Source organism: Panicum virgatum, chromosome 4N (genome assembly GCF_016808335.1).
Source record: "Panicum virgatum strain AP13 chromosome 4N, P.virgatum_v5, whole genome shotgun sequence".
NCBI classification, from domain to species: Eukaryota; Viridiplantae; Streptophyta; class Magnoliopsida; order Poales; family Poaceae; genus Panicum; species Panicum virgatum.
The window spans coordinates 37,912,803-37,925,121 of record NC_053148.1 but is presented as its reverse complement, the minus strand read 5'-3'; the positions used below and the strand labels follow the sequence as shown (position 1 = coordinate 37,925,121).

General features: G+C 41.8%; 1 protein-coding gene across 4 annotated transcripts; it reads right to left on the bottom strand.

Annotated features, from left to right (window-relative positions):
• Positions 1 to 486: 486 nt before the first annotated feature.
• On the bottom strand, positions 487 to 7,390 carry LOC120670915. 4 transcript variants are annotated; one of them, XR_005673430.1, is made up of 10 exons: positions 6,991 to 7,390; positions 6,172 to 6,223; positions 5,150 to 5,223; positions 4,936 to 5,025; positions 4,477 to 4,620; positions 4,045 to 4,172; positions 3,696 to 3,747; positions 2,780 to 2,853; positions 809 to 898; positions 487 to 725 (listed from the first exon to the last, which is right to left on the bottom strand). XR_005673430.1 is itself a non-coding variant. In XM_039951109.1 (9 exons), the coding sequence occupies exons 1-9, from the start codon at positions 7,116 to 7,118 to the stop codon at positions 716 to 718; spliced, it is 714 nt and encodes a 237-aa protein (XP_039807043.1). In that variant the 5' UTR covers positions 7,119 to 7,389; the 3' UTR covers positions 487 to 715. The 4 variants fall into 4 exon arrangements, 2 of the variants coding, with proteins under 2 accessions (XP_039807043.1, XP_039807042.1); XM_039951109.1 differs by lacking the exon at positions 4,045 to 4,172 and having other exon boundaries at positions 6,991 to 7,389; XR_005673429.1 differs by having other exon boundaries at positions 488 to 898.
• Between the last annotated feature and the right edge of the window lie 4,929 nt (positions 7,391 to 12,319).

Here is a 12,319-nt window from a genome sequence, read left to right as displayed (position 1 = left end):
AGCAGCCTTCTTTGCAATGACCTGGCTAACAACTTCCCCATACTCCAGAACTCCTGGTAATTGACAACCAGTTTCATAGAGCAAACACCTCCATAGTCCACAATTCGTTTTCTAGAGTGGTACGATATGCCACGGAATTAACCTAGGGATGTGTAGTCACTTGGGACAAATAAGCTAAAGCAAAAGGACTACAGGGATATGAGACATGTACACCAACCATCCATTAACTGAAGGGACATGGGAGATCTACTGTATAAAGTTCTTCCCTACTGGACACTGAGGCTCCTTCACCTACTCAGGAGCGATATGTACCATATAGAGCAAGCAGAAGTTTTATTCAACTTAATTGACAATCAGAACAATGTTTGGAACATCCAGCGCCAATTATGCATTCTTACAAATAAAATCTTCACTTGATTTTTGAAATTGTTGGCATTGAACGGATCAGGATTTCCACAAGAGTGGCAACAAAAAAAAAAAGAAAAGAAAAGAAAAGATCACTGTCCAAGCAATTGAATCAGAAGTACAATAACAGAGATTTAGCTTTCAGTCCATTTTGCAGAGAAGTTGGCAAAGTCATCATTTCACTCAACTAAAAAGGAACTTCTCTAATTGCTATCTTCATACACCCTTAGTTGTGGTACCTTTACATGTAGATAGAAGGGAACATTTGTATTATTACGAACCAGGCTGAACATAACACTTCAATGAATTTTCAAATCTTCCTACATTTCAAGAAGTTTAGACAGCTGTAAGCTAACCAGGCTCGTAGAAGACGAATGATTACAGGGAAGTCGCAATTCCATACTTGCTATGAGAGTTCAATAGCACGTGGTAGATTGGGTCTTGATATGACACTTGGAGAAGTTGGAGAACAATGTATCCGCATGTTGTGATGCTAAAGCAAAGAAGGAAAAAAAGGATAAGGGTTCATAAATTAAGCACATAAAATCATCTATATGAACCACAACTTTGTATGTCAACATATCCACTCATGTGAATGCACCAAAAGTGTAAGAAGAAATGTATCTATGTGTACCCCGAATGCAATTGGTCCTTCACACACTTCAGCTGATGGGGTTACAGCAGCTTGTCAGCTTTACATAATGAAAATGTATATATTCTCCCAAGTAGGAAAGCACCACCCACATATGAATCATCCATAATCCCAACATGCGCTACTACTAGGAAACATTAGATAATATTCCAACACTCATAAAGTATGCAAGTGTATACATATCATGGTAAAAATTTACCAAAATGAACAAAATTACCTTGGTAGTTAGCATATAATAAGTTGATTGCAGCATTTAGATACACAAATTAATGAGAACATATCAGGTGCAAACCAGTCTCTTCGGCAAACTTGCAAACTTCTAATCTGGGCATGGGGGATTAGGTAATTTTACACTTAACCGCCCACCTCTAATTACACTTTTGCAAATCCCCCCTCCCACTCCCCCTGCGCACCCCGTTGGATGTTAATCTTGTGGTCCAGATTAGAAGTTTGCAAGTTTGCACGAAGAGATTAGTTTGCACCTAATTAATAGACAGTATGTTCAGATCTATAGGCAGGATATCCCCACAATCCCATGATGCAGGCATGAGAGCCAACAGAAGTGATTGCACAATGATTACTATGATTACTAGTATTGTTCACGCGTTACTAGCTTTCGCTAGGGATTATATTGATTTGGTAAGGTTCGATGCTTATCATTGGTTTTGTTCACTTCCTCTAGGGAAGAAAATTAAAGAAAGGTAAACACTTGATTACAAGATTTATCTCTATTTTTTTCTAGAACATGCTGGGAGAACTGCGTGACGTTGCATTAAGAAGAATGGGTTTTGTTACTGGGTTTTAAGATTGCTTACATTCACATCCTTGTCTCTAGTATTCAAGATGACCCTTACAAAATAATCTATAACATGGGAAGAAAATTAACGGAAGATAAACATCGAAACAATACAAATCCATCCGATCCCTCCTGAACAGAAAATAATGCGATTGAACAGAACCAGTGGCAGAGCTTGGACCGAGAATCAGAAAATCAGAAGAGGGGGGGGGGGGCAATCAAGGAATAGAAGGGATGAAATTAACAATTTTTTTGGTGCTTAAGTGATGGAATAAATGCTTCCTAAAGGATTTATGTAAATAGGGAAGCTCCGCCTCTGAAGTCTGAACAGAACTTGTGGCGCTAAAATACCATGCCGCTGCAACAGTTCAGCAATCGGTGTCGGTGGCAAGTCCCACCCTTTCATGCACGCAAGAGCAAGACCCATTTATATCATGGTTGTCTGCAAAATCAGTGCCAAGATGCCAGAAAGAGCAGATGCACACCAGCAGTTGTACATTCAGATTGCTGCATTCGACCAAGGTGCCGGCATGAGGAGAAGCAACAGCTCCACTATGGAGGTAATTAGCAGCAGAAGAGGTCAAATTGAATGGCTTGAAGGTAGGAAGTTCCAGACGAAGCAGGGGCACTGGTAAGGAGGACTCAGGGAAGAAGGATAGATTAGAGGAGAACTTCGTCGGTAGCCATTCACATGGTCATCGCTCATAAGTAGATACTGATTCCAACAGAATGATATGTACTAAAACCTATTAACAAACTAAACCAATTAACAAACCAAACAAATTAACCAACTGAAGATAACATGGAAATAACTCAGGTAACAAAGTATTGTGGTAAAATCAGCATACAGTAAATGGATTTGTTAAGCAGAAATAGTGATAGGAGTAAGACACTGATGTTTGGAGCCTCAAAAAAGATTCATTTACCTTCCGAAGCATATCAACAAGACAATCCAAATGGTAGTTGATATCCAAGATGATTCCTTATGAGCAACCCAAACCTACAGGCATATTATCAACGCTTAACCATATTCACCAGGTAAGACTTCCGAAATTATTAAACAAGCAAATATAATAACCATCAAATTAATACAAAACAATTGTTGCTGCACATTTTATAAAAGAGTCTAAGAGAGAATGTGCAGATCAGGGTATCCACTGAAAATATAGTAACAAAACTCAATTGGTTATGTTTCCACTGAGAAGACATCCTCCCCTATGACTGATAAATAACAGCGTGACATGATTAAAGCTCAGAGAGGTTCAAATAAAAAATACAGGAGCTAGTTACCAAAAAAGGGTCTCCAATTTTTGGATAAACTAAAAGGTTAAGAGTAAAAATTTCACATCATGTTCATGCAAAAAAAAAAAACTCTTTCAGATAGTTAGTTCAACAAATACTAAAATTTAAAGGAGGGCTTAGTGCAAAAGATGAGCTAGATGCAATAAAAGCAAACTACATTGCTCTAAGCATTACATGAACACACCAAAAAACCTTAACAATTAGACTAAAGAATGTTGAATTCTACCAACTTTAGCTTAAGAAGTTCAAGATAAAATTCTATTATTTACAGTAAGCTTGGGACAAAAGGCTATGTTGTTGTTGTTGTACAGTAATATTATTTTTTATTTTTTGTAATTTCTTTCTATTTATGGTTCTTCCAAGATTTCCCATTGCATTTCTCCCGACACAAGTTAGTTGGGAAATGACATTTTGATTAACAACTAAACCTGCAAAAAAAAATCATTCATGTTGATTTGGTGATCACCCGAAAAAGTTTGCATGATTGCATCTATCTCATGGTTTATACTAAATACAGTGCCCAAGTTTAAGAATTATTACCGATATTGCAAAGATATTTATGTAGAAATCAATTAAGGTCGCTGCCATCCACCTAAGTGCACAATAGAAATAGTGAACTTTAGATTTAAATTTGATAAAGGAATCTTTTATTTTTAGTTCAACTGATGAACAAATATATTTAACCGTCACTCTAAATTGACAGATCAATAAATATTTACACAACATTTCTCCTAAATGTCAACAATGTTAACAGATAGATACTTAGAATAATAGTTTTCATTCAACAAGGGATTAAATAGCACAGGCAGTTGCTAGATTGTTGAATTTATGTAACTTGCCAAAATCATCACAACTTGACAAGAAAAAAAAATCAATGCATCACTACCACCCTTTGCCATGACATGCAACGGCTTCAGGAGTGGGCTGGAAGGAGCAGCTGAATCCAAGATTGACGGGGTGGTGAGTACAGGGGAGACTGAGACTATCAAATTGGTGCAGAGGACAGACATATGGTCCCTGCCAGTCAGAACAATTTTGATAAAATTACCTATAGCTTCATGGAATTTACTCAACATAAATGTACGAATTAAATGTTGACCGTAACTTCAGCGTACAGGCTTCTAGTAGGATTCCCAAATCTCATGTTTGCATTATATATTTGAAAAGTTCAAATCACCAATGGCTGCACAGTTATTGCTCCTAGACTGCTGCAATCTTGCATCTAATTACTCTTTGTATCTTGTATCTGTAACATTAAGCTCAAAAACGGCCTAAGAAACCAGCAAGGCAACAAAGTATGAATTATAATGTATTCACTTACGGTGTCAACAGTTCCTTCCTAAAAGGAAGTCCATCAGTGATAACAGTATATATGACAACAGTAGCCATGAATATTCCCAAAATGCTGAAAATAATCCTTCCAATTATGACATAAGAGCATTTTCTCTGGGATGGGTTACCTTGCCTGAAAATGTTGTGAGAATACAAGTCGAGACAAATAGCATCAATATAATAAATACAAGATGCAACTAACAGCAGGTGCACACAAAAGAACATTCTATGGACATCTCAATGGATCAACAAGATCAGTGTGGCTATGATATGAGTGGCAGCAAGGAATGTGGTGGAACACAGTTTGCTGTGTTAATATGTTACTCAACATCTAGTCTATGTTACTCAACATCTAGGATGCAACCAATCTTGAGCTTTCAGTATGTTAGTTAAATAGCTGAAGGCGCAGCATATTAAATGGTCAATCGTGAATAATTTGGTACTCTACCTGATAAACAGAAGATCAAGTGGATCTTGAGATGGTCCTGTAGGTGTTACTTCAAAAAGCTTCATAACAATATAAGCGCAAGTAGCAGCACTGAAAAGATAAAAAGAAAAGGAGAAAGGTGGATACCATTAAGTTGATAGGACTCAACATAGAAGCCTACAAAGAAGACATAAAACTAAAAGGTTTTCAAAATATTAGAGAAGAAATCAAATACCTGCCAAAGCAAAACAACAGAACCACCCACACGGCAGAACTAACCCAGCTTGCTTCCTTGTAGATAACCCATGCCTAAAACACCATGAAAGATGCATCTCTAACTTGAGTCAGAAATTAAATTTGATCTTTCCAAAAGTAGTCCCTTTACCATCCATGGGAGGTACCAAGAAATACTATTAAGCAATACCTTCAGAGGTACCCAGTGTTTTCAAATCACTTGTTTAGTCATGATTAATCAATGATTAATTGAGATATCTGTCCCTGGAAATCGATCAGGCAATTCGATTCAATTATAATACATAGTCGACTGATCAGTCGACTAATCATTGATTAGTCACAAGTGACGACTAATCAGGCATCTCTATTCGAGCGACTAGCTCTGGCTTCAGTCCTATAGCACTCAAGGCTCAGCCGGCCAAGCTGCTGCTGTCCTCTGCGGTCTGGTTGCTGGCTGCTGCCTCCTCCAACCTCTCTGCACCCTCATTGCCTGTCCCATATCTAGTTTATCCAACTTGGTGCTCTGCTTGCCTGCTTGTATTTCCCAAGGTTTGACTTGCAGATGCAGGTACTCTGCCTCAGTGGTAGTGGTACAAACTGCTGCAGCTATCGCACCAGTTCCTGATCTTTGTGTTCTACTCTATCTATTCTCTACTGTATTTAAAGTCAGGGTTTCAGGGATAGGCAACCAACTAGGCCATAGACTGCCCTGGACCGACTAGTCAACTAGGTTGATAAGCCCAGAACTAATCTTAATTAATCAATGCCTAGTCATGATTAGTCGTCTAGTCTGTGACCCAGTGACTCAATTTAACAATTTCAAAACATTGGACATACCATATATTTTGGTACTTCCCCAAGTAATAATTTGACAATGTCTCTTGTTACCTCCCAAGGATGGTAAAAAAGGGTCTTCCGGCTAACTTTTCCTCATAAGATGGTAAGCATCAGAGGTTTTTGTTAAAAAACATAGTAAAAAAAGTGACTGCTTAGGAATTGAAGTCAGGAAAATAAAGGTATTACCGAGATTGCAATTACATTCACATAAAAATCAACCAGTGTTGCCACCATCCATCTGCATACAATATATAATCACAATTTGAAGTGAATGTATGTATCTTGTGTACATGTAGGCAAGTGGAAGAGTTATGACGTGCATACTCTGATGTAATAAATAGTTCAGTTATTAAAATGTACTGATTCTCTCAAGAACAAAATTTTACTGCATATGTCATGATTCCACACTAACTCCAAAAGTAGGCCCATCAAGAGCAACCTATACTACTTGCAGTATTGTTGAGCAAGAGTAAGTTTTCATGATAAGATATTGGTAAAACACCAACACCTCCATACTGGTCCTGATCCAGGAAAACCTAGATACAGAAACAATCTACACTTACATGAATATAAAACATGGATTGTGCGATGTTATACATTAACTAAGGTTCAATTAATAAATTTAACTTTACAACGAAACTTAGATGACCTTTCAGGTGCTACACCATTACCAGCTCATCACGTATCCTTACCATTTGACAATAATCTCCACCAAAAATATGCAACTTACCAACCAAGCAAGTTGCAACACACACAGTCCATGACCCTCATTGTGAGGAACGAGCAAGTTCCTGACCCTAGTAATGGCTACTTGACCGTACAAACATCCAGTTCAACAATAACGCAATAGCTTCGTAGTTCCTACCAATCCGCAAGCAAAGCACATCAGAAACTAGCAACGTTGCCAAAGTTCACCGAAGCAAGCACCATGGAATCCCCTGCAAAACCATCCGACCCCACGGATGCGGATCGGGGGAGAGTCGGAGAGAGAAAAGCAGCACTTACGGCGTAAGCAGCTCGGAGCGGAACGGCGAGCCGTCGGTGGCGCAGGTGTACACCAGCGTGCCCACCATGAGCACGCCCAGCGCCGCGAACACCGCCCTCCACGCGACTAGGGACCCCTGCGCCGCCATGATCACCGCTCGAGAGGAAACGGCCGCGGAGTTAGTGCGGGGGCGAATAGTTGCCGGCGGAGCCAAGTAATAGGAGGAGAATGGGGAGTGGACGGGAAGCTGACACGTCGGCGCGGCGGGAGCAGAGGCGGAGGCGCGGCCACGTAGGCTGTGGGCGGCGCCACCGCCGCATCTCGCGACTTGGTTGAGTGTTGGGATTTGGGAGTAGGTTGGTTGGCGGAGTCGAGTCGCCGGCGGCGACGAGCGGCGACGGCGGCGGGGGTTCGGAAACGGAAACGTGCGTGCGTGGGGGAGAAAACGGGTTTCCGGATTTCACCCGGACGCCCCGGCCCATTTGGTACGCCCAAAGAAAACTGGGCCTGGTTCGAAGAACTGGATGCTGGAGGCCCATGAAAGAAACAGGTGTGTTGGCTTCCGTTCTTGTTTCTTTTTATTTCGTCTGAACCCCTTGTGTGTTTGCCATGCCCAGCTTCCGCTTTTGAAAAGTTAAAAGTGGACATTTAACTAATATTTTTTAATAAAAAAATTAAACCGACCTCTGAATCTACATTGTGCCGGCCAAACGTTATAAGAGTTCTTATACTCTAAATCTTAAATGAGGAGTTTCACAAATAAAAAGAAAGTTTAAAAACAAAGAAAGAAAGTTAAAAATTAAATTTCAATCTTCTTCTTCATTCCTGCTTAAACCTTACAATATCTTTACGCAGCACCAATTAATCACTCGTCTGCTTAGAAACTTAATGTTCGGATCATCTGTTACTTGCCAAATCTTTTTATGTAAACCTTCACCGAGTGTATGATGGGTGTGAGGAGATATCAACATCGCCTCAAGGGAGGGAGTGGCATAAAGATGCATTGGTAATATCGACGCTAGCGTATGTACAATTTTTTCAAACAATTTTCCTAGCACAACATGGACATACGAATAGGGTCAATATTAAGGATGGAAACGGATCGGATACATATGAAAACAAATTCGGATATCTGTCTTCTTGTTTCTTTCCAGTTTCCATCCCTTAGGATGTGTTGGAATTTGGCCAATTTATGGCTCATTTAGGAGAATTCCAAAGCAACATGTGGCCGGTTGCTATAGTCGCTATGCTAGTATAAGCAAGTGAACTCCAAGTTAAATATTGGAGCACTTTTCATGTGTTGAATAGAGCAGCCAAGAGATGGAGTGCGTAAGACTTTGCTAAACACACACCAACTCACGCGTGCGCGTGTATCCGCATCTTTTTGCGTGACTTCTGACTTGGGACGTGCGGTTGTGTGGCTACAATTCAACACATATTTTGTCACTTGTGTCTCTCACATTTGAACCGTTATGCACTAATTAGGCGTTAATGAAAGTGATCGGGTGCTCTAGCCTAAGAGGGGGAGGGGGTGAATTAGGCTCTCTAAAAACTTAGACCTATGGCTCCAACTAGTTTGCACAAAACTTAAACTAAAACATGCTATGTAGATGTGCAACTAGGTTGTTCTAGTGTGAAAACCCTATCCCAAAAGAGTTTAGCAACCTATAGCCTTTCCTATCAAGAAACTATTCTATGAAAGTAAAGGCACACAAATTGCTAGTATGAAATGCGGAAACTTAAAGAACGGGATAGGAGATAGCAAACTCTTGACGCGGGTGTTTATCCCGTGGTTCGGTTAGTCACAAAGGCACACCTACATCCACGTTGTTGTAGCACTCACTAAGAGTATTGCTACTCGGCCACCAAGTCTCTTCCGTGAACACAATCACGGTCAACTTGGCCCCGGGTTCTACTAAGGAGCTTCTCCACAAAGGATGGGGGTCTCCACGTCCCCCGCACAAAGATGTCGTCGCCGCTCCACACCAAGTCGGAGGGTCGATGACGTTGCCGGCGAGCTGCACGCTCTAAGGTGCCGGCGCACCAAGCTCTTGTTTTGGTTCACTAAAGAACCACAGCACAAAGGCTCGAAGCCTTGCAATCTCACTCACTAAGAGCTAATCCTTTATACAATACTCTCAAAGTGTGCTAAGGACTAAGGATATGATCTTGATGCTTTTGTATGGCTTGGAGATGTTCTTGGGTGTGTGTGGGATGTCCAGCAACTCCAGCAATCTTCAAATGGCCGGGGTGAGGCGTATATATAGGCCACCAAGTCTTGTAGCCGTTGCTCCAACGGTCAGCTAAAAATCTGCGTATCACCGGATGAACCGATGCCTCTGGCTGGGGTAGCGTCGGTTCTTCCAGTCACTCATAACCCGAAGTAGCCGTTGAACTCCTGACAGCTAACGCAGTGATCACCGGTTGAACCGATGCTTTGTATCGATGCATCACCGGTTCATCCAGTGCTAAAGGATCTTCTCCTGGGCACTAACGTCATTACACCGATGGTATACTCCGATGCACCGTCGGTTGAACCGGTGCTGAAGAAACTTCTCCTGGGCACTTGACATCGTCTCTGGTACACAGTACGCCCAATGCACCGATGCCCTTTCTTGGACCGTCGGTTCAACCGGTGACTATAGGCTGACTTGGCTTCGATTCCCTCCTGCACCAAACATCATAGCTTCGGGCCTGCTACGCCTATCTTCTCCTTCTCTTTGTCATCACTTGAACCTAAAAACCCGAGAATGGTCATCTTAACAATCATATTAGTCCAAGTGTTGTGTTGTCATTCGATCACCAAAATCACTCGAAATGGCATAAATGGTGCCATGTTCGTTTCAGTTAATCAATGCCCGGTTAATGCCATAATACCCAGTAAATTGACATGATAATCCTGAATGAGTTTTAATGTCTTTTATGGAGGTCATAAAAAAGATAACGACTTCTTGAGGGTAGTCACACCTATATAAGTGGACAGAAAGCATTCAGGTGATACTCTCTTAATTTTCCTTGTCATTTTCCACCTCTAGCTGTGTTGCGTCATCGAGCAGCTAGATCTCGCCGACCCTTCTCTTGGCGTGCACTGAGGAGGAGGATGAGCGGTATCTTTGAGCCCTTGCCATCATGAAGCCTGCACAAGGAGCGGCAAGAAGGTTTCTGGATAGCGCATCTGCACGACCGCTCGAAGCTGTTTATCTTCCCCCTGCGCTGCCTCATCTTTGATCTGCACAACGATGAATCGTCACTGTGTCAATTCCCTAGCGACATCAACCCGACTGTGAGTCCATGTTGCATCAAATTTTAATTGTGTTCATCTACCTGCTGCTAGGAATAGCTCGCATCATGTATTTAATTGTTTATAAAATACTCCTCAACCTAAAATCTGATAATAGAATAATGCGTATGTTTCTAATGGGATGGAAACGGATCGGATACGCATGAATAAATTCGGATATGTATTTTTCTATTTCCTTACGGTTTCCATTACTAGGCAGCATCTTGAACAAAGCCTCCAGGGAGAAAAGCGGCATCTTTGAAGCATCGCCGGCCGGCATATATTATCTGATATATACTGGTATGATTTACCCCTTATATTCTGGTATAACTTGGTTTTGTTACCTAGAACTAATGACACAGATACGTCGAATTTAACTGCATGTTACCCCTTGTTTATTATATCTTGATGACAAGAGCGAGTAACAGTCAGTTATCACTCTCCAAGTATTTTCTCCACCGTATGAGCAAGAATAATCTGATGCTGTTTTCTCTTTATAAAGAATCCACCTTTGGACATTCCTAAATGATGAACAGTGTTATTGTTGGAGTTCGGCCCTGGAGATCTAGGCCGTGGTGCCAATATGCTTGCAGCAGTCACTAGCAAAACGACGTTGCATGCTGCAGCAGCCAGGCAAAGTATTTACGTCCTCGATCGACCGGATCGCTAGCTCATCCCCGCAGCACCCAATGCGTTCTCCCGCACGTTCTGAAATCTCTTCTACTTTTATTAATTGCTCGTCACTGAACTCAAGGTGGGCATCATCCCGATGCATCCATGCCGTCGGCAACGATGCCACGACCAGACAGCCGGCAAGCACCAGCCAAGCATGGCCACACCGGTGACGCCAAGGGATAGATACGATCCTGATAATCTGGTCCGGAAAAGAGAGAAGGATCGCACGCCATTTTCAGCTATGGATGGGTATCTAGCGACAGGTCAGGATGCGTGCCAAGATCGCTCTATCCTGTGGGGTAGAGTGAGTTAGTAGATCTAGTGAAGTCAGCAATTCAAAAAAAAAAACCCATCTGGTTTCTTCAGTTGCAGTGTTGGGGTTGAAACAGGGGCGAAGCCAGATCAAAATGGCGCCGGGGTCTTGTCTGTTGCGAGTCGGGGTCTTTCTCTTCGAAGAACAGTGCAGCACTGTGTTTTCTATAGAATTTCTATAAATCCATCAGGGTCGGCAGACCCCAATAACAAAGGGCAGCTCCGCCCCTGGGTTGAAACACGCATTCGAAATGGTGACTGACATTTTGCCTATTTCTAAGGGCCGGACCGGGTAATTTGGTAACGGAATAGTAGACATTATTAGCTACACTAAGCACCGTGGGCCCTACCAAGAGTTGAAGATCGCTGCTGATTTAAAATTTTTCTCCGTGTACAAAAGTCCAAAGATAGATTATAACTTACTCCTACCCAGCCTTGAACTACATTAGATCAACGCAGTTGCAGGTAAGAAGGATAAACTGCAGTTGGATCATTGGATCGACACAGCCATCTGGAGGAATCAGAGTGGTCCAGCAAACCGAAGCACATTGTCTTCCTATTACCCAGATAAAGGAAGTTTTCAGTACTGTCATGCAGCATCGATCTTGTAAATTAACCTCGCTTTGCAACAACACAAACCTGTAAAGTCAACTAGCCCTGTCCAAAGATGCTCGTATAATTAATTTGCTTAACGATGCTACTAGCTTGCAGCAGTTAGTTCGGGATCACCTGGATTGTTGCAGCAGGCCTGAACATTGCCTAGCGTTGCAAACAAGTTGAGTTGTCCCTCTCAGCTCATCTCGGCTGACCGCAGCATCTTAAGACGAAACCACCAGCTAGCTGGAGGAATCAGAATGAGCCAGCAAGCGAACAAGGCTTTCTTCTCATGATCCAAGGAGTTTCAGTATTATTTGCATCGATCTTGTAAACTAGCTCCGCTAAGACAGTGTAAGTTCATTAATCCTAAGTCAACCACTTGAGGTGTCCATTGATGCTGTAATCAACGTGTTTTATTTTGTATGCAGTTTCCTTCATGATGCAACGTTAGTTCAAAAAACCTTAATTGTTGGAACCGACCTGAA